Below are 22,232 nucleotides of genomic sequence, written 5' to 3'. Positions count from 1 at the left end.
CCTATCATCATCCAACCTCTTAGGAATCCCTATAATTTTTTTTTCATCTCCAATGCTCATTGCAGTAATTAACACTAATATTGAAGAGGACAAACTCAATTTCAGAGCCTCTTACAGCTAATGTTCCATTGCTATCATGAGTGCCAAGATGACATAACAGCTTTCTGTCCCGGTATCTGACATACACACTTAGCCAACTATTTCCTTCAGTTTGATCAGATTAGTACTAGATTAGAAATCTATTCTTCCTTCAGGGAGATGAACTGTATTCCAGAAAAGCCAATGTAATTAACTGAAACATTTTAAGCTGAAAGATGCTGCCAGTTCCTATCTAGATGGTTGAAGCCACCCATTACTACTATTAATATTTTATCACTGTTCTATTTGTGACCCATATCAAGAAGATTGTTTATATTCACCATTGAATAGGGCAGATTTTAATAAGCCTTACAATGACTAATCTTTATCTCTTTTTTTACTAGAAAAGTTGTAGGTTTACAGAAAAATGATGCAGAAAATATACAGATTTCCCATGTAACCTTCCCCCTCTCCCCCCCCACCAAACACACAGATTTCCCTATTAACACTAAGCATTAGTGTGGTACCTTTGTTACACCTGATGAAGCAATATTCTTCTTATTACACTATTAACTATAGTCCAGTTTACATTGGAGTTCACTGTTTGTGTTTTATAGTACTATAGTTTTTTATGTTTTTTTTTAATCTAGTAACATATCTACAACAGAAAAGTTTCCTTTAAGCACATTCAAATTTATAATTTGGGAGTGTTAATTATGTTCATGAAGTTGTGCTAACATAAACACCATCTATTACCAAAACTTTTCCTTCACTACAAACAGAAATTCTGTACTAATTAAGCATTAGATTCTACCCTACCCTGGCCCCGGGTAACCTGTATTCTAGTTTCTGACTCCTTGTATTTACCTATTTCTTTTTCTTTTCACGGTAAGTAACCCAGATGCCTTCCAACTTGCTTCCCCTCTTTTTTGATGATTTTCCAAGTAGATGAGCACCCTAGTTGTACTCTCTTTCAACAGACATTTTGTTTCCTCATTTAGACCTTTGGTTTATAGACTGTATTTCTTTAGGTATTGATTCTGCTTTTTCTCATTTGTTGTTTATCTTTATTTGATAAGAAACTTGATTTCTTTCATCGACTCTGGTTTTCAGTAATTCTTAACCACATTGGCAATCCCCAGGCTAGTTGACAGTGCCTGAGCCAATGCTTTTCCAAGTGCTGGCATAGGGGTCAACTACATCAGAGGCGATTTTTTCAGGAAAGCTGGGACTGGACCCAAGAAGCTGTACTTTCAATATACATCACATATGATTTTTATGCATATTGAAGTTTGACATCCCTTACTGTATGCAAGTTCTTCCTAGTCCTAGAGACATATACTCTGTCCCTCATTATAAATCTTTCATTTAAGTATTTTAAACAAGTCTAGGGATTGAAAAAAAAATCCCTCTTTTTGATAACACCTCAGAGAGTAGAAGTCGCCGAAGTTAACTGCTACCATTAAATGTCTATGAAGTGAGAGATATTTCACTCCTATTATTTCTAAATCTCAAAACCACTCAGCAAGTCAGGTACTGTTATCTCCACAATAACCCTGGGATTCAGAAAATTAAGTTGTTTTCTCAAGGTAATACAAATAGCATTTGACCCAAAGTCAGCCTGACTCCAGTGCCCAAGATGCTTGCATTATACAATGCTATCACATTGAACTCGTTTGTCTTGGTCACCAATAGGGACCAGATAATATACCCAAATATTGAAACTGTTGGAAACTGTTGGAATGGGAGACATAAATACACAAGAAGGAGAGAAAGAGCCTCAGGGAAGGAAAACAGCAGGAAGAGAGCAATTCTGGCACCAGCACACAGATAGACGTGGAGGACTGGGTAGATCTTTGAGACAGCTAGCGAAGAGTAGAAAGAAGAGAAAAAAGGCATTATGAGGGAACAAGGAGTCCAGCAAATTCATGGCAACTTAAGGGAGAGTAGGGTCAGTCTTGCCCCAATCTCCCAAGCATGCAGAGCCAATTCCAAGATGATTACATTCAGATACTGGTCTTTAAACTAATTACTCAGAGAAAGGATTAAGGCAGTATTTCAGTTTGCTAGGCTGTTGAAAGCGGATACTGTGAAATGGGGTTTCATTTAACAATAGGAATTTATTAGCTTATAGTTTCAAAGTTGAGAAAAATGTCCAAATTGAGGCATCATCAAGGTGATACTTTCTTCCTGAAAGCTACCTGGCATGACATGTGGTAGCATCTGCTGGTCTCTCACTTCTCTTTCAGGTTTCATTGCTTTCAGCTTCTTGCTTCCATGGCTTTCTCCCTCTTTCTCTGTAGTCATCCCATTTATAAAGGACTCCACTAAGGGAATTAACACCAATCCTGAATGAGAGGGTCACACCTTATCTGAAGTAGCCTCCTCAAAATGTCCTACTTACAATGAGTTCACACCCATAGGAATGGATTAAATTTAAGAACATGTCTTTCTGGGATACATACAGATTCAAACCTTTGCAGGAGCTTTTAAGGAAATTAGTTTGTGTGTATGAACATTCACAAGTTAAGTATTCATTAGAATAATTGATAGAATAAAGAATAAATTGGTTTTTTGGAAACATTTGGGGAATTGATTTGATTTTTTAAACTGGTTCATTCAAATAAAACACGCAAAGAAGTATTCACTATTCTACTTGAACGTATTTATTCACTTTATCACCATTTATTCTTCATTTGTTAATTATTTATTGATTGCCTACTGTGTATGAAGAGTTAAATTAGTTGCTGGAACATTTGAATTTTTCTCCCTGTGTAGGAATGCTTACTCTGCATGGCACATTAAATAAATGAAGGGTTGACTAAGCAATTGCATGAATTAGAGAAAATGAATGACATATACACGGAGATATCCTTGGCTGAATTAAATAGGCCTTTCTGATGGAACTCCAGAACTCTGAAATCTTACATTCGAGGTTATATATATAGTCTTTCAACTCAACTGTGAAGCTGTAAGGTTAGTGAAGCATTCCATGGCCACCCAGATTTTTTATTAAAGCAAAAGGGGAAAAATTGTGAGACAAGGTTAACTTCTACTCAAAAAATCCCTTTTATAAGCAGGCAAGAAAATAGCAGGTAAGAAAAATCACAAACAATGCTAAGAAATAACCCTGCTATTTTTGTCTTTTCAACAAAAGTTATCTGTAGAAAGTTATCAGTTAACAGAATACAAATAATTTTAAGCACAGGTTTGTATATTTATGGACTGTATAAATTACACATGCAATTTGACAGCCAGGAAATGAAAGATCTTGTTTTTCTGTTGTTGTTGTTAAATAGACCTGCTTGGTGAATGAGGAGGTGACAGAAGGCAGAGACAGGGCTGTTCAGAGCTGGTAGAGGCTTGGAGGCTGGGTGCCACAGAGACAGAGGCAGTCTGCCCAGCAGCATCTGGGTCCTGTGACCCTTGGTTGGTGGGCCAGATCAGGCAGGTGGGGCCCAGCATGCTGGCAGGTCCTGGTCTGAGGCCCCAGGGTGGTGACGGTGGCAGCAGCGGTGGCAGCGGCACCTGGCTCAGCTCACATCTTTAAGAGCCTTGCTGACAAACTTGGGCAGCATGAAGGCCTCCTGGTGCACGTCAGAGTTGTAGTATTTCAGCTGCATCATTTCCACCTGCTTTTGCATCAGCAGCTGCACAGGCTCCTGGAAGTTGGTGTTAGGGTTTTTACTGCACAGCATGAAGGCAATCTGGCCACTGAAATTGGTGGGGATGGTACAGTAGGCTTAGCCCACCACAGGGAAGAGGGACTTGCAGAACAGATTTATCTCCTTGATGGGACCAGGTACAGCCACTGGCATTCACCCAGGCAATAGAGAATCCTGTCCTCCTTGAGGGTTGTTTTCATGAGCTGGTAATAGGACTCCTTGAAGAGGCTCTCAGCTGGACCCACGGGGTCTGAGGAGTTAGTGATGATAATGTGGAACGCATAAGGGCTCTGCTTCAAAAACTCAAAACCATCACATATGTGCAGGGTCAGCTTCGAGCTGGAGTAGCCAATGGCCATGCCAGGCAGGAATTTCTTGGAGACCTGGATGGCATTCTCGTCGATTTCACACTGGGCAACTGACTTCATCAAGGGGTACTTCATCACCTCCCACAGGATGCCCCTGTCCCTACCTCCAATGATCAAAACCTTGTGGGGGGGTTGGGGTGGCTGCAGAGTGGCAGGTTGGCAATCATCTTCTGGGAGCACCAGTAAGACCAGTAGGTCTTACAGTGGAATATGAGGATATCCTGGTACTGTGAGCACTGGTGGTGTAGAAGCTGCTCCAACTGCAGCGACAGGACCTGGCCGGGCCATGGGCTGCACGTCTTGCAGAACCAACCCTTATGGATGGCAGTGGGGCCAGAGGCAGCAGGGCTGTCAGGACCAGGCTTCATGGGAGGGCTGGGCAGTCAGGCCCGGGACTGCAGGAGTTGCAATACAACTGTGGAGTTGCAACACAACCGGACCTGCATACAGATCTTAATATGAGCAATTATCATCACAATAATTGCATTTGTTTCCTAGCTGCTAAAACAAATACCATGCAGTGGTTTGGCTTTAACAACAAGAATTTACTGGCTTGTGGCCTGAAGGCTAGAAGTCCAAAATTGAGGTGTCAGAAAGGCGATGCTTTCTCCCTGAAGACTGGCATTCTGGCACTGGCTGCTGGTGATCCTTGGTCCTTGGCTTTTCTGTCATATAGCAATGCTTATGACTGCGTCTTTTCCTTTCTTTTCCAGGTTCTGTTGACTTCCAGCTTCTGGATGCTCCCCATAGCTTCTCTCTTTCCATGTCCAATTTCCTTTGCTTTAAGACCCACCCTCATTCAGTTTTGGGGCACACCATAACTAATAATATCTTCAAAATTCCTATTTATGAATGGCTCACACACATAGAACCAGGGTTGGGACCTCTTTTCTGAGGGGCATGATTCCATCCCCAAGAATAATGTAAAAGTTATCCAGGTTTTTTCTTACAGACAAAAATAAACAGTTTCTTTTATACTGCAATTCAATAAAAATGAGCCAGACTTTTTTTAAGCTATAAAAGAATTCTTCTGTTAAGACATGGAAATTACATTACCATGCACATGCAGTCGAATGTGCTGTTGTGTTTCCCCAGCTGCATTGGTAGCCACACATGTGTATTTGCCAGCATCTTCCAACAGTGCTTTGGAAATTTGAAGAACTCGACCAGATGACTGTATCTAATTGGGAGCAGAAAGCATGGCAGCATTTTGGACTTTACACTCAAACTTGAAAACATTCACTGAGATAGACAAACTCATTTAAACATATAACACATAATTACATTTTCATGCCAATATCTTAATATCTCTTGATACATTAGAACCAAATCACTTCATTATACACACAAAAAATAGACTAAATTGATTGAAAAGCTTTTTTTTTTTTTTTTTTGTAAAAGTCAAAGCAAACTAGCTTAAGGCCAGGATGCTGATATAGTCATAAAACTCCACTGAATAAAAATATTTAGCCCTGAACTATGCGGTATGTGATGAAAATCTAAGCTATTTGGAAAAAAAAGTATGGTCACATTTATATAACACTTCATAAATAGTTTTAAAATAACAATCTTTTTGATTAGATGGCTATGGGGACTAGAAAAACAACAAAAGTTATAAAATATGAGTGATGGGAATGAAGATAAATTTCTTCCTGACTGTTTTTCCTTATTTCCTTCTTAAAACTATTGTAACTGGCATCCATCGTTTCATAAGTAGCTATTCAGAAATTATCCTTTTCAACAGATTACCTATGTTATCAGTAATTTCCAATCACAATATTCATCTGCCTACTTAAGCTCATATTCTCTTTCACCATCTACAGAATTTGGCATAGTTGACTACCCATTCCTTGAACCTCTCTACTCTGGGTATTGAGGATACAATATTGCCTAAGCTCTCATTCTCTGACTTTCTTAGAGGAAAACTTTACAGAATGATACTACTTTTTCTTGTTCCACAAGCATGAAACATATGTCCCTGATAGGTTTCATCCAAACCCATAGTTTCAGTGATAAACACTGTGCAAACTCCTAAACCCACAATTTGAGTCACAATTTATCTTCTGACCTCGACACTTGTGGATCCAGCTATCTGCTGACTATGTTAGCACATGAAACTTAACTCACATCCAAATTCAAACTCATAAAATTTTTCCTGGTAGCCCTCAAATCTACTACTCATTGCATGATCCCAATTTTTTAAATTGCCCTACAATCTTTTCAGTCGTCTGGGTTTTGGAGTCCTTATTACTTATATCACTGCATATTTCTCAAATCTTGTTTTTCATTCCTACAGCCACTGTGGGATTATAATTAGTGTATTAACTGATGTTCCAGTGTCTCCAACAATCTCAACTGTTAATCTATCTTGCATACTACTGCCAGAGTAATTGGTTTAAAATGCAAATATGATCTTTTCACCAGTCCTCCTCAAAACTCATTCATGGCTCCGTACTTTGCCCAGAATGAAATTTGAACTCAGCATAACACTCCTCTCTCACTACATTCTGATCCCAAATAATCTCTCCCATGTAAACTGCCATATAACCTATTCTCCAGCCATACTGTACTATACAATTTAAGCAATATATTCATTTATTTATATTTACTTTTAGACTACTACACATGTCCTTTAAATATCATAAGTTCTTAAGACTCTGAACTAGGTCAGTAGTCTCTTTCATTTACTCACTCTTTATTCTCTTCTTAGATTAAGTCAACTGTGCCCATGGTTTCAAATATCATACATGTGCCAATATTTCCAGCCAGAACTTCCCCTTGAGATATAGGACCATATATTCAAATGTCTACCTCTCAATTCCATTAGTTTATCTCAATCTCCAGAGTCTACAATTCAAGCACAGTTTTTCCCCTCCAACCTGTCCTCCTCTAGTATCTCCTGCCTCACAGAATGCCATCACTATCCATGCAGTTGTGTGAGTTGGATATCTAGGAGTTTTTCTTGACACTTACCTTCATAAACAATCTATCACAGAGCTCAAATGATTTAAGGATAAATAACTCTCAAATTTATCAACACTCATCTCTATGACCAGCATGCAAGTCTAAATTTCTATCTTCTCTCTCTCCTAGACAAATGCAAATAGGTTTATAATGTGTTTCCATATATCTACTCTTGACCCCTCCAATTCATTCTCCAGGGGCCAAGGACACCACTTTAAATGAAAACCTGATCATGTCACTCTACTCTTAAAACCTTTCAAAGACCTCCCATTACTTTAAAATAAAAATAAAATCAACATAGCTTAGATATCTTCTACCTGTCTTCCATTCTCTTTTTTTTTTTTGTCTTTGTTTTTTTAATGTTACATTCAAAAAATATGAGGTCCCCATATAGCCCTCACCCCCCTCACCCCACTCCTCCCTCCATAGCAACAACCTCCTCCATCATCATGAGACATTCATTGCATTTGGTGAATATATCTCTGAGCACCGCTGCACCTCATGGTCAATGGTTCCTCAGCCTACTGGCTTGATTTCACATCGTCAAGAGATATCATGTTCTCTTTTACATTAAGTAATTTGCACACGCACATCTTCTGTGAAGTACTCTACTAACTTCTCTTTTAAAACTTCACACATTTAACTTCTACATATTCTTCAGATCTCTGTGAGTAGGCTATACTCAGGAATTTTCCTCATGTTCAAAGGCTTTTCCTTATTATACGTTCTTATAGCTCTCTATATTTTCCCTTAAAGCCCGTCACTGAGGTTTACAATTATAGTTTTCTATGATTATGTGATAAATGTTGGTTTGCCAGGTGAACACTTGGTTACATGCTCTATGTCTGAAGGCTACATACGAAGCCTTTGCTAGCACAAGTGTGTGAGATTAGTTCCATTGGATTTGAAACATATATATCTATATGAGCAGATCCCACTTCTAGTGGGAAAACAACTTGGCACATACTTCATTACTGAGAACTTTAACTTCAAAGTTCAAGGTTTCATTTGTCAATTAATTTGAGCTTGGTAGCAAAATCTATTAATTTGGATTAAAAGTGCATCATTTAGATTATCTAGTTTTGATATATATCCATCCTTCTATCAATCTGGCAAATATGTACTAAGTTATAGTTATTTGTCAGAGACTATACTCAGTATAAAGGACACAGAAGAGTAGGTCTTTGTTTTCCTCTAGCTTATAAACTACTTGGAAAAAATGTTCTTCAAGACTTACTTAACTTGGTTTTATGCAGATATGACTTTTACCTTAATCTTATTCTATGGTGAACATATAGAGTATATACTGTCTTATTGATAATATAGTTCACACATGATACACTAGTTTTTCAATAGTTAAACAGATATAAACCAAAATAATAAAAATACCAAGAACTATGATAAAATTGATACAATTACTAAGGTTATTAAAGCCTATAATTAATTCCATCCTTTATATCAAAATATTAAATAAAATTATTAAAAACTCTAAGGAAGACACACATTTTTATACTAAATTTTCTACAAAATCTGCCCAACAAAAAAATCTGAAATTAAGAAAGAGTGTGATGGCTCCAGAATGCTCCGTGTAGCTTTCTGAATTTGGACTCAGTGATATTTACACTTACTTTGAGGTTTCCTTGGGCAGTGTTCACAGGTTGGCCATCTTTCAACCATGTAATGGATGGAACTGGAATGCCATTGGCTATGCACTGCAAGGTGATAGGCTTGTATTTCACCACAGCTCTCTCAGGAAGTCCTGAGGACTTGATTGTTGGAGGAACTAGATGTAAGAAGGGAGAGGAGGAGAGAAGGAAGGGAGGGAGGAGGCAGGGAGGGAGGGAGAGAGGGGAGAAACGAGTAAGGAGAAGAGGGAGGGAGGAAGGGAGGGAGAGAGAAAAAAAGGAAAGGAAACCATAATCAGTGGAGTCAAACACTTTAAAATATAGATGTAGGAATCTGAAGCTTTAAAATTTAAAAAAGGGCAAATCCCTTTTTTAACAAATAGTGAAATAATTTCATTTTATGTGTTTAATGTATAATTTATACCATTACATGAGAGTTCATCAATTTTAGAGATTTCTTATATCTTAACCATGCATTATTAATTCTCCAAAGTTTAAGTAAAATATATGTATAGCTATGACAATCCACATGTATGTTTGTGGTTTAATCTTTCGGTATGTTTTTCCAATCTATAATGACCCTCCCTTTCTCTAGAACTACCTCCTTAAATCGGTGTGGGTTTCAAGCACCCGTATTCATGCTGCATGACCCTGCTCCCAGCAAAGTTGATTGAACCGGAATGGTAACTTGATTTAAGCAAGGTCTGCCATAGTCCCTCTCTTAGGAAGTGGAATTGTAACTGAGAAACAGGATTATCCATATTACCGCATGGGACTGAAAAAGCAGGGGAAAAAATAGTCTGCAGAAACAGAGTAGAGAAAGAATCAATGTTCACAGAAATCTCTGCTTATGGATTTCAAATGGCTCTCCAGTTTCTGGTTCCAGTCCTTGCCTTCCTGAAGGTTGCCAGCAATGGAGACACATAATACCTTGGCAGAGTGTTACTTCTGTCTTGAGAGTAATAGTTATAACCTTAATGTGCCAGTTCTGTGAATGCACTATTTGCTCTGGATCCTGCAATAACTTCCTCTGCCTCCATCTCTGGAAAATATTTTATTCACACTCTCTCCTGTTTTGGCTAAACTCTTGGATACTGACATAACTTCTTTTACTTGGAATTTGCTCTCTGTCTCTCCTATCTTACTTGGTCTCATTCCTCAGACCCTCATGTTCTGTGCTGTACATACTTCTTAATATTTATATGCTGACTAAATTCACTCATATCATACCTTTTGTTTGAATTTCTGAATCATTAGAATGCCTTAAAATTTGCCATTATTTAACTCAAATTTATTTATATTATTCATACTACTTTCCATAACACAAATTTTATCCAAAACATCAAACTATAACCTAAATTAGACAGTAAAACAATGCAATGAAACAAATTTAAGTCCACAGTGCCAACCCCTTCTTCACCATACCATGAACAGTCACTTCAAATTCCTTCTTATCATCTCCAACAGTGTTGGTTGCCACACACTGATAAAGACCAGTGTCTGACACTTGAGCCTGGGCAATGACAAGTTTGTGCCCATTTAGTAAAATTTTAAATCCATCCCTTTTGTCGACTGGATGACCATCCTTCAGCCACCTATAGAAAAAAAGGCAAAAGGCCACCTGGAGATATATTTTAAATAACTAGTTTCCTAGAAGATATTTAGAGAGAGAGAGAGATAATCAATTGCATATTTGCCTAATTTTCCAATTGCTCACTCTATAAAATAAACTGTAAATGGGAAAGAGAAGAAAAAAAGGAAACCCTGCCTAACACAGAAGTTGGCATATTGTTGGAACGCAATAACTATGTGCTGAGTTCTTCATTCTTCTTCTACTAATTTTAGGTTAGAGAAAGAGGCAAATGTCCCTAAATATTACACACTTCAGACATTAAATAATATTGAACAGGAAAACTCACACAATATTAACGAGCAAAAACATCTGTAAAAGAAAATCCCAAAAGCATATAGCATTGTGGTTTTACATTTCTTATGAGAGTTATCACTTTCTATTTAGTTTTATAATCATGTGAGACCATATTTTATCGCCCTGATAGACTAACTGTTGCTTTGTATATCCCATATCACTTTGGAAATGAAAGATAAGTATTCAATAAATGCTTTGTAAAAGAAGAAATGAAAAAAAAAAAAAAAGAATTATCTATAAATGGACATAACTTCCTCTATTTCCCTAATAAGTTTTGTGTACTTTATATTTACTAGCTCATTACACATTTCAGTGTCTCAGAAAGATCTGATATTGGTACTGCTTAATATTCTCTATCTATGAACTGAAGTGTAATTTCTAAGAGCATATAATATAATGGAATTCCTCTATTTGAGCAATCAAGTAGAAGTTGTGCTATGTATAGAATATGTCTTTTAAAAGAAGAATATGAAGAATCTAATTTTATACAACCACATTGTAAAAACACAGGATCTCTTAAAAGATAGCTCTAAGACACTCCAATCAAAAAGTCAGAGGTATTTAGAAGACATACAAAAACCCTTACATGATAGTTGGTGGGGGTGAGCCTATCACTTGACAATCTAGCTCCAGTAAATGATTAACCATCACAATGAAGTAGGATGTTTCATGTCCTCCTTCCACAGTTGGTGGCACTAGAAAACAACAAATTGTAATATGCAAAGAAATTTATACAAGAAAAAGTACAACATACCATCAACAATATTTAGTAGTTTCAAAGGGTGATAAGTACTATAGCAATTTCATACATGAAGGGGACTTGAGGCAAGAAAATACATTTTACAATAAACATTTGCAAGCAATGAATGTACTTTTGACATGTTATGTATTTTTCTCAATTAACTAGCACTGTAGGGCTGCTGATGCCATGTGTATAAAGTTAATTCATATTTTTATACTGTCTGTTTTCATAAGACCAAGAGAGGGGAAGTCCCAACATCAGGTCACCTATTCATAAACCTTCAATTTGTAGATAAAAAAATGAACTCAAGTGGTCCAAAGGCTAAATCTCTTATTGTCTAGCCTAGAGTTCATGACAAAAGACCATGTTGTCACTCCCTGCAATCTGATATTGTCTTAGATGTTAAAAACACATCTACACACTTATAAATACGTTATCTCTATTAAAATCAGTGAAATGTTTAAATTGGTTTCTAGACCTTGAGACTCGTGTGATAAATCCACCTCTCAGTAATGTCTAGAGTTTAACAGACAAACCTTCTTTAGCCTTCTTTAATATTGTTGTATTGTTCTAGGAACAAAAGAGTATTTAATAAACTGGTCACATTTTGCGATGAATCTGAGACACCAGGTAGTAGGATCCTTATTTACCTAGGACAGCAACTTCATATTTGATTTCCTTTTCTCCTGCCACACTGGTAGCCACGCATACATACTGTCCCCGATTGACTTCTTGAGCATTCACAATTTCAAGTTTCTTCCCACCAGCTTCTATGCGGATATTGTCACTGGTTTTCACAGGTATACCATCTTTTAACCAGGTGAGGATAGGAGGAGGATTGCCAGCAGCTTTACACTCCAGTATAAGGGATTGTGCAATAATCACTTGCTTATTCAAAGGTGTAGCCAAGTCACCTTCAATCATTGGGGGCACTAAGTAGACAAAAGTAGTATTTTAGACAATTCTTTGTACAGTTACAAAATACATCCTAACGAAATAAAAGGGATTTTTTTCTTCATGTAGTTTGACCATAGGAACTACTTACTTTTCCATCTCCCTCTAAACTGTTGAGGAAAGAATTTCTTGGTTCAGTTGACACACAACTATTCTAATTACTCAGGGAGATAATGTATTGTGTCTGGCTGGTAAAGGAAAAACAATAGGGAATGATCTTAGTCCTAATAATTACTTTATCTTCTCCATAAAAACCTAATGATCTGCATGCCCCAAGTGCCATGGGCAAACAGCTGGTAGAATGAGAGGACCACTTCTTGCTCACCTTAGCCTTTAAAAATGTTCTTCCAAATCATGGGACAAATTCTTTCAATAGCTAGCCATGCATACTGAAAACTACTATAATTTCTCAGGGCTTTTTGAGTGACCTAACTGGATGTTAGAACATTAGAAAGCACAGGTGGAAAAGTATATAATTAAAACATTTATTTTTTCTTTACCGTAGATGTCCACATGGAATGACTTTTCAGCAGTTCCAGCAACACTGGTTGCATGACACATAAACGTGGCCGAATCAGAGATTTGTGCTTGAGGAATCTGAAGAAATTGTCCATTATCAACATAAAGTGCTTGTGAGCTAGATATGATAGGCTGACCATCCTTATACCAAGTAATAGCAGGCACCGGAAATCCCCGGGTTTCACATTCCAGTTTAATTTTGCTGTTTATCAATGCTGATATTTCTGTGGTGACATTCCCTCCTTTAATACTGGGTGGAACTACAAAAGATTTCAAAACAAAAACAAGACTTCTAAGCTTCAATAACTGCATCAAAATCTTAAATGCTATAAATGTTTAAATAACGCATTTGAAGTAAATAGGAATTAAAGGCAATTGGGAAGTCTGATTTATCTACTGATGATTAGTTGCCTGCCTTGCTAAAACAATCTTTATCACTCTCCTTTTGGGCTTCATATTTTAGTAAAAGTAAGTGAAGGCTTCAGTTTCAGGGGTTCATTTAAGTTCAATAAATCATATTAGAGTGTTTAACAAACAAAGCAAAACAAAAGAAAACCCCACCTAAAGTAGATTCAGAAAGTTTGAAACCAGACCAAGGAAGCAAAAATGTCAAATGTGGTACAATTGCATGTCCTTCCCCCAAGGATTACATAAGGTCTAAGTGCTTTCAGAACCAGCTACTGGTAAAAGCTGTAAAGGTTTCGATTTTTGGCTTCTTGCTATTTTTTTGTTTGTTTTTTTAAAACTGCCAAGAGTTCATTCACTCAAATTTACTCATCTAATTGGGTACAGGTGTTATCTACCACAACTTAGCATCCACGTGCCTGTACTTCCTTTCACTGGCCTATACCACATAGAGACCTGCTGTTGGGAAAAAAAACTTAAGCAGCTCAATCCCTACTACATATCCTTAACATGCTTATTCTAGGATTGTGCTATAATTGCAACTATTTAAAAGAAATCAAATGGCTTATGTCTGAATTTGGGTACCTTAATATCATTTCAATAACTCTATAGTCTCAGAATAGCTTCAGATCTAGAGTTCACATATACCCTAGCTTCCTCAAACTTAACATACTATATTAGCATGATACATCTGTCACACCTAATAAGTCAATGACACTTTGTTATTAATGAAAAATCATATGTTTTTGGACTTTTTAGTTTTCACTTACAGTCATTTTTGTGTTTTAAGGATACCACATGACATTTATTTTTTTATTTTTTTTTAAAGATTTATTTTTTTAAATTTATTTCTCTCCCTCCCCCTCCCCCACCCTCCAGTTGTCTGCTCTCTGTGTCCATTGCTGTGTGTTCTTCTGTGACCACTTCTGTCCTTATCAGTGGCACCGGGAATCTGTGTTTCTTTCTGTTGCTTCATCTTGTTGTGTCAGCTCTGTGTGTGCGGCGCCATTCCTCGGCAGGCTGCACTTTCCTTCGCGCTGGGCGGCTCTCCTTATGGGGCACACTCCTTGAAGGTGGGGCTCCCCTTCATGAGAGACACCCCTGTGTGGCATGTCACTCCTTGTGTGCATCAGCACTGCACATGGGCTAGCTCCACACGGGTCAAGGAGGCCCGGGGTTTGAACCGTGGACCTCCCATGTGGTAGGCAGATGCCCTTTCCATTGGGCCAAGTCCACTTCCCCCACAAGACATTTGGTTATCATGTCTAGGCTCCATAGGTTTCTCTAGACTGTGAAAGTTTCTCAGACTTTCCTTGTTTTTGTATACTTCGATAGTTTTGAGGAGCACTGGTTAGGTATTTTGTAGAATGTCCCTCACTGGGTTTGTATACTATTTTTCTCATGGTTATACAGCAGTTTTGTTTTTTTAAAGAGGAATACCACAAAGGTAATGTGCCATTCTCATCACATCAAAACAAGGGTGCATGCTATCAACACGACACATCACTGGAAGCTGATGTAGCTCAAGTAATTGGGCTCCCATCTACCATATGGGAGGTCCAGGGTTCGATTCCCTGGGCCTCCCAGTGAAGGCAAGCTGTCCCTTACAGCGAGCTGGCCCACGCAGAGTGGTGGCCTGTGCAGCAAGCTGACCCAAGTAGAGTGGTGGCCTATGCAGCAAGCTGGCCCAAGTAGAGTGCTGGCCCACAAAGGAGTGCTGGCCTATGTGGCAAGCTGGCCCAACAAGATGATACAACAAAAAGAGACACAGAAGTGAGACAATAAGAGATGCAGCAGACCAGGGAGCTGAGGTGGCGCAAGAGATTAAGCACCTCTCTCCCACTCTGGAGGGTCCCAGGATTGGTTCCTAAAGAGAAGACAAAAAAAGAAGACAAACAGACACAGAAGAAGGCAGAGCAAATGGACACAGATAGCAGAAAACAAGGGCAGGAGGTGGGAGGAATAAATAAATAAATCTTTAAAAAAAAACAAGATATATCACTGTTGATGTAAGCCTTGATCACCTGGCTAAGGTAGTGTTTGCTAGGTTTCTCGACTGTAGTGCTTTTTTCCTGTTTGGTTTTTTGTTGTTGTTGTTTGTTTTTAATGGAAAGTCCAAATTTAAGGGGTGGGGAATTGTTCTACTTCCTTCAGAGAGAAGTATCTATGTTATTTATTTGGAATTCTTCTGCATATGAGATTTGTTCCTTCTCTCTCATTTGTTTATTTATTCAGTAATTTATTTATATCAATACAGACTCATGGAAACTTAATTTATACTTTGGCTTATAATCTAAAACTATGTTATTTATTTAGTTGTCAAATTGTTTCAATTTTGACCATTGGGAGCTCTTTCGGTTGGCTCTTATGTCCCTTTGACATATCCATGTTATTTTTTTTTTTTTTTAGTATTTCCTTATTTTCTTGCCCTATGAAATGCCCCAGGCTCATCTTATATATTCCCTGCTCCAACCATAGGATTATTCATTTCTCCAAGAAAACCTGGTTCCTTTTAGTGGACAAGAATATTAGAAAAAAAGATATGGGTGCTGGGTGGACTATTTTTCTATTTTCTGATAATCATTCTTAGAACTAGTTCAGAGTGGCAAATATCAATATACACATCTTTTTGTTACACATAATTTAAGGCAAGATCTACTATACTTTGAGGTAGATTTGATGGTAGAGGCATTTTCCTATGACTTGGCTTACTATGAATTGACCAGGTATGGCCCATTGGCCAGGCATGCTGATGCAGAGATAAGAATGTTTTTTTTTTTTACATTTTTATGAAGTGGATACAAATTCAAAGAATGAGAATATTTTGTGGTGTGAAATTCAAACTTCAGTTTCCATAAGCAAAGTTTTACTGAAATATAGCTGCACTCATTTATTTATACATTATCTGTGGCTACTTTCATGCTATATTAAAAGAGTCAAGTATTTGCAACAGAAACCAAATGTGGTGTTCTCACTGCTTATCCCTGCTACTTGGCAAACAAAAAAATGCAGTGACTCAACAGCCTTTCAAGCACTATAGCTATGTTAAACGAGTACATTATCCATAGTCTACTAGACTAGCATTCATCCCAATATTGCAAATTCAGAGAAAGTGAGGTAGAAAATGAGAAAATATAAAATTGAATATCTCATCATAGAATTTCTTCACAAATATAAAAAATTAAAATGAGGCTAAAGCCAAAGTAAATTTGTGAGTAGCTCATTATTGGCCAAGCAAATAAAGCTGTTTACAATGGCAAGCTAATTAAATCAGGTATGATTTCAGGAACTGAAAAAATTGTGCCCAGAAAAAAATACATTTCTTTAAGATTATTAGCCTTTCAAGGAAATAATTACTTGAGAAGTTGAGGACACCAGGAGAAACATCAATAGGCAATTAAAAATCAAGGTAAATTTTTCTGAGTGGTATTCTTGGCTCTTGTCAAGTTGTGAGATGTTACTGTACTTTTCAATTGTTTTTGTCTATTTGAGGAGTCAACAAAAAGGTTGAAGTGACAGAAGAATTAGCCTCTAAATATAGTCTATGTGAAACAACTATAGATAAGATATCTTCGAAGAAAATATCTCAACCTAAAGTGGGATCTGTTAAGACGTGTTAGAATCAATGGCGGTAAATATACGTGTAGAGCAAAGAAAGGGTTAGTTGGACAAATTTACAAAGTTTATGAAAATGTAAGGTGTTAAAAGTCTGTGTTTAAAATGTTCCACCAAGATAGAGGGGTGTTATATGGGAATTCTGCATATGTACAAGATTGTTTTTTAAGTATACAACTTCTGTATAAAAATATATTTAAAAAATAACAATGGGGTAGGTTGGGGGGAAAATACACCAAATGTAAGATAAGAACTATAGTTAGTAGGATTTTGATGATATGCTTTCATAATTTGTAACAAATGTCTCACAATAATGAAAGGTCTTGGTGGTGAGGTGATATGAGGGACTCCTGTATGATGTTAGCATGTTTGCTTCATAACTTTATAACTTTTATTATACACTTACTGTTTATGTATGTTCATATATACATAATAGGGTGCGTTGTGGGAAAAATACACCAAAGGTAAGATACTTTAGTTAGTAGTAATATTTTGAGGATGCTCTTTAATCATTTTTAAGAATGTTTCACAACAATGCGAGGTATTGGTGGTAGGGTGAAGTATGAGAGCACTGTACAATGTTATGTATATTTGTTTTATAAGTTCACAACAATTACTATACACTTATTGTTTATGTTTATTAATGTATGAATAATATACTTTAATAAAATTTTTTTAAATGTAAAGAAAAAAAAAGAATTCAAGGAAGCAGATGTGGTTCAACCAATTGGGTGTCTGCCTACCACCTAAGAGGTCCCGAGTTTGATTCCTGGTGCCTCCTAAAGAAGAGGAGCAAGACAGCGAGCTGACGTGATGGGCTAGCATGGTGAGCTGATGCAACAAGATGATGCAGCAAAGAAATAATGAAAAAACACAAGGAGGGAGCAGAGGAGGCTTGAGAGATTGAGCAGTGATTGGGCACCTCCCTCTCTCATGGGAGGTCCTGGGTTTGGTTCCTGGTGCCTCCTAAAAAGAAGATGAGCACACAATGAACAGACACAGAGTACAAACAGCAAGTGCAAACAAGGGGGTGGGGGAGTGATAGAGAAATAAATAAATAAAATAAATCTTAAAAAAAAAAGCCTGTGCTTATTCAGAAGACGGCTGGGTGAGATGCCTGAGGGCTCTATGCTCCCATAGAAGCTTTGAACAAACAGGAAGAACTAAGAGAAACATCTTCTCAAAACTCCAGAAAACAGTTAACGGTTGCAGTAACAAGGCAAGCACCAAATTAAGGATACAGAAACTTTAAAATGGTAGGAACACCTAGAGGTGCCCTTGCTGGCCCTCTTCTATTCCTTGCCCAGGTCAGTGTGGAGTTGGCCGATGCACCCAGTCCAGGTCTCTGTTCCTGGTTCCAGATGGAGCAGGGTAACCTGTATGCACACACTAGGGTACATGTATGTCTGTGCCAATCTGTCTTGGGGCAGCATTGAAGACTGAATCAGGACATGCATCACAGGTTTGCCATTCCACAGGTTGCTTTGTGCTTAGAGGTTAATTGTAAAGGTCTACTAGAGAACACTGAAAGAGAACTGCCAAAGTGCTGCTGCCTAAGGCACAGGAGTGCCAGCTCTGGGACATACAGTGCAGCACCTGGGACCATGAGGAAACAGTGTTTTAAGGAAATGAGGACATTCAAATCTGTGTAAATGGGGAATTCCTAGGGCCAGCCATATGCCCAGGACAAGACATGTGCAGTAAAGACTGGGGAAGATCCTAACTTTTGCCTTGGGCTATTCTCTAAACCATTACTAGGATAGCTAAATTCTGAAGGAAAGCACTTGCACAGGCAATCAGCAAAGATGGGAGAAGTGCTTCCTTTTTCATTTTTTTTAGTTAGCTCCTGGCATTCAAGGAAATTTTTTTATAACACTAGCTAAATATAAGCTTAAGGAACAGACACCTCAGACTCTAAATTCAGAGATAACACATTAAAATATAAAAATGTCCAGGTTGCAACAAAAGATTATAAAACACACAAAGCAACAGGAAGCTATGGCCCATTTAAAGGAGAAGATTAAATCATTAGAAACCTTCAATAAGGAGGACCAGACCTGGTACATGACAAAGACTTTTAAATATTGGTCCTAAATATGCTAAAGAAAAGCATGGACAAAGAACTAAAGGACATAAGCAAAATGAAAGATGAACACAAAGAAAACACCAATAAAGAAAAATTTTGAAAAACAACCAAACAGAGATGAAGATGAGTAACAGAAATTTTAAAAAAATTTCCTAGATGGGTGCAGCAGTCTATTTGAGCCAGCAGAAGAAAGAATAAATGAACTTGAAGATAAGACAATTGAAATTATTATGCAGTTTGGGTAGATTCTCAGATATTTGATGCCCATAAATAGACCACAACTTAAAGTCTTTTCCCTCCAGAATTATTAGTTTTGAATTTTCACAAATTCTCCATAGGATATTAAAAGCTCTTTTATTTTTTTCCTTCTTTTACATTCTTTCTTTTCCCCTCTTTCCCCTCCCTCATTTTTTCCCCTCTTGTTTTGTCTCCATCACTTTCCTTACACAATGTGATTTCTATCTTGCATATGGACCCACCTGCTCTATCCACATGTTAGTATATAAATAAGGAAATTAAATGAATCACTGTAGTATGTTTTACACTCTCACTGTAAAGTCTGTATAATTATTTTTCACAGTTAATTAAAGCATGGTATCTTTTTCATTTTTGTCCAACTCAGGAGGAAAAGCATTTTTCACCAGTGTAATAAAACAAGTTTCAGATTAGGTACTGAGAGGTACAAACAAGCTTGCTAGAGGAAAGGGCATTATTTCCTGAATTATAATGCTTAAACTACCAAACTGCTACAATGCCTTTCATCTCAGAAAATCCAGAAGCATCACAGAGTGAATAAGAGCAACTGAAATGAAAGAACCCAAGCTCCAAGGAAATAGGAATCTTACTGAATTACCAAAATGTATTCATCACAGACGCTGGGGACAATACAACAATGTAGAGAAGACTACTTAACAACTTGGGGAAAATATTGCACCTACTGTTTAAATGTCTGGCTCTGGTAAGAAGCCAATAACTCTTTTGTTTAACTTGGAAGCTTGTATAGTTAATCTTTCAGTAATGTTACTCTTTTTTGGAGAACATGTCTTTTTATGACTGATTTCTTCCACAGGCTTCTATTTATAGATATAAATTACTTAAAAGCCTGCATTCAATTAAACTTCTTTGACACAAGAAACCTATTCAAACTTTATATATATAAAGACATTAACATTAAGAAAAGGGAAATTTGGTATGCAGACTATATAAACATTTCAAGTTTTAAGACAATTCAATCACTAAGTAGATAATGATAAATGACTAATATTTATATAGCTCTTACTATAAGCTAGGTAATTCATGTAAAACTTACAATTTCATCCTTATAATAACACTGCTAAGTAATACAACCTATAAGAAAATATTTGGCAGTAATTATCTGTGTAAGAAGACATGTTTAAAGATGAAATACGTAAAATCTCATCACAGATCAGGATTAACACTTAAAATTTGGGAAGCAGACTTGGCCCAGTGGTTAGGGCGTCCGTCTACCACATAGGAGTTCCGTGGTTCAAACCCCGGGCTTCCTTGACCCGTGTGGAGCTGGCCCATGCACAGTGCTGATGCGCGCAAGGAGTGCCCTGCCACACAGGGGTGTCCCCTGCATATGGGAGCCCCACGAGCAAGGAGTGCACCCCATAGAGAGAGCCGCCCAGCACGAAAGAAAGTGCAGCCTGCCTAAGAATGGCGCCGCCGACATGGAGAGCTGACACAAGATGACACAACAAAAAGAGACACAGATTCCCATGCCACTGACAACAACGGAAGCAGACAAAGACGACGACGCAGCAAATAGACACCGAGAACACACAACCGGGGTGGAGGGGAGATGGAGAGAAATAAATAATTAAATAAAAATCTTTTAAAAAAACATTTAAAATTTGATCCTTATATTAACACTATTAAGTAATATATCCAATAAGCAAATAAATCCCCAAGCAAGCAATAAATTTTCAGACACTGATATGCTATGAAGGAATTGAACTAGGTAGATATGATAGAGTGACTGGATGACTGCTTTGGATTGTGAAAACCCCTATGAGCATATGACATTCTCAAGTATCTAAACTTTCCTGGAGTGTCATCCTCTATTGATGGACAGAATGTAGTGCAATGAGTACAGGCACCATAACTTTGACTGGCCTACTGGGTTCTATTTCTTTCTATTGTATAAATCCTTGTGCTAGAAACATACAGTTCATCATCTTTCCTATGGTTCCATTTATAAAAATAAAATGACCTTGGCAGTCATCTCCCTTAAAGGATATTGAGCATTTTAGTGAAATGAGGGCTACGTATTTCTGATGGAGACATAGCTGGGGAAAACAGTAGCATAAGCATAAAGCATTTTAAATATTACCATGTGGTCAGGATAAAGGCTAATTGGAATGAAGATAGCAAAGACGAGTTGTTTGTTTACTATCAACTTCATTCTACTTAGTGCAACTTCTTTTTAAGGGTTTTTTTGTCCCTTCAAAGATACAAACTTTTTATTTTTGTCTAGGCTTACCAATTAGAAAATATTTGGCTTCTTATATGTGATCATATGAAAATCCTTAGACAATTTGAAGAAATCCCTACCCAATAACAAAATACTTTAAAATTGGCTGTAACATTTTAGGCCAAAAAAACAACTGAGGTTGGCTCTTTCTACTGAAGTAGCATTCCACATGCTCACTATTAAATAAAAAGCAATTAACATTAGTCCTGATTTTCAATTTATAATAAGTTTGTAATAATTAAAAGCATAAAAAATCACACTTACTATAGATAGTCAGTTTTATATCCTTGATTTGCTTGCCAGCTGCATTAGATACAGTACACTGGTAGCGCCCCTTGTCACTTCTTCGTACATTCTTTAGATGTAAGGCTTGTCCTTGATCTAGAAGTTCAATATTAGGATCTCCCAAAATTAAAGGCCTAGAGAAAATAATATTTTATTCTGTGAGTACACTTTAAGTTTCCCATTAAACAATTATGACAAATATAGTTTAGTATGAAATTAAAAATATGAATCGAATTTGACAAAAAGTGTGATCAATACTCCTATTCAGAAGAGTGAAATTCCTAAACCATTTTACTAATGGAAGTTATATAAGTATTACTTTGGGATGAAAAGTTCCTCCATTTCAAACTTAAAACTGTTTTAAAATAATAAAAAATTTGTTCTATTTTTACTACTTTAGCCATTCATTCCTTCACTTATCTATTCATTCTTTTTTTTTTATTTGCAAAGACAAAATTTCTATCATTGCTGAAAAAGAGGAAATAGGAGTTGAATATTATAG

General features: G+C 37.1%; 1 protein-coding gene and 1 pseudogene across 1 annotated transcript in view; both read right to left on the bottom strand.

The window, feature by feature from the left end:
- The window catches only part of HMCN1 (hemicentin 1), a 515,334-nt gene that overhangs the window by 195,810 nt on the left and 297,292 nt on the right, over positions 1-22,232 (bottom strand). The window contains exons 30-36 of the mRNA XM_004468435.5: positions 21,710-21,864; positions 12,824-13,102; positions 12,020-12,301; positions 11,214-11,322; positions 10,126-10,295; positions 8,704-8,858; positions 5,168-5,291 (exon numbers count right to left, since the gene is read on the bottom strand). Coding sequence (XP_004468492.2) covers positions 5,168-5,291; positions 8,704-8,858; positions 10,126-10,295; positions 11,214-11,322; positions 12,020-12,301; positions 12,824-13,102; positions 21,710-21,864 — 1,274 coding nt within the window. The remainder of the gene's footprint in view (positions 1-5,167; positions 5,292-8,703; positions 8,859-10,125; positions 10,296-11,213; positions 11,323-12,019; positions 12,302-12,823; positions 13,103-21,709; positions 21,865-22,232) is intronic.
- Positions 3,438-4,564, bottom strand: LOC101432785 (spermidine synthase pseudogene; annotated as a pseudogene).

This window comes from Dasypus novemcinctus, chromosome 13 (assembly GCF_030445035.2).
Source record: "Dasypus novemcinctus isolate mDasNov1 chromosome 13, mDasNov1.1.hap2, whole genome shotgun sequence".
Classification (NCBI taxonomy): Eukaryota; Metazoa; Chordata; class Mammalia; order Cingulata; family Dasypodidae; genus Dasypus; species Dasypus novemcinctus.
This window is presented reverse-complemented; position numbering and strand designations above follow the sequence as displayed.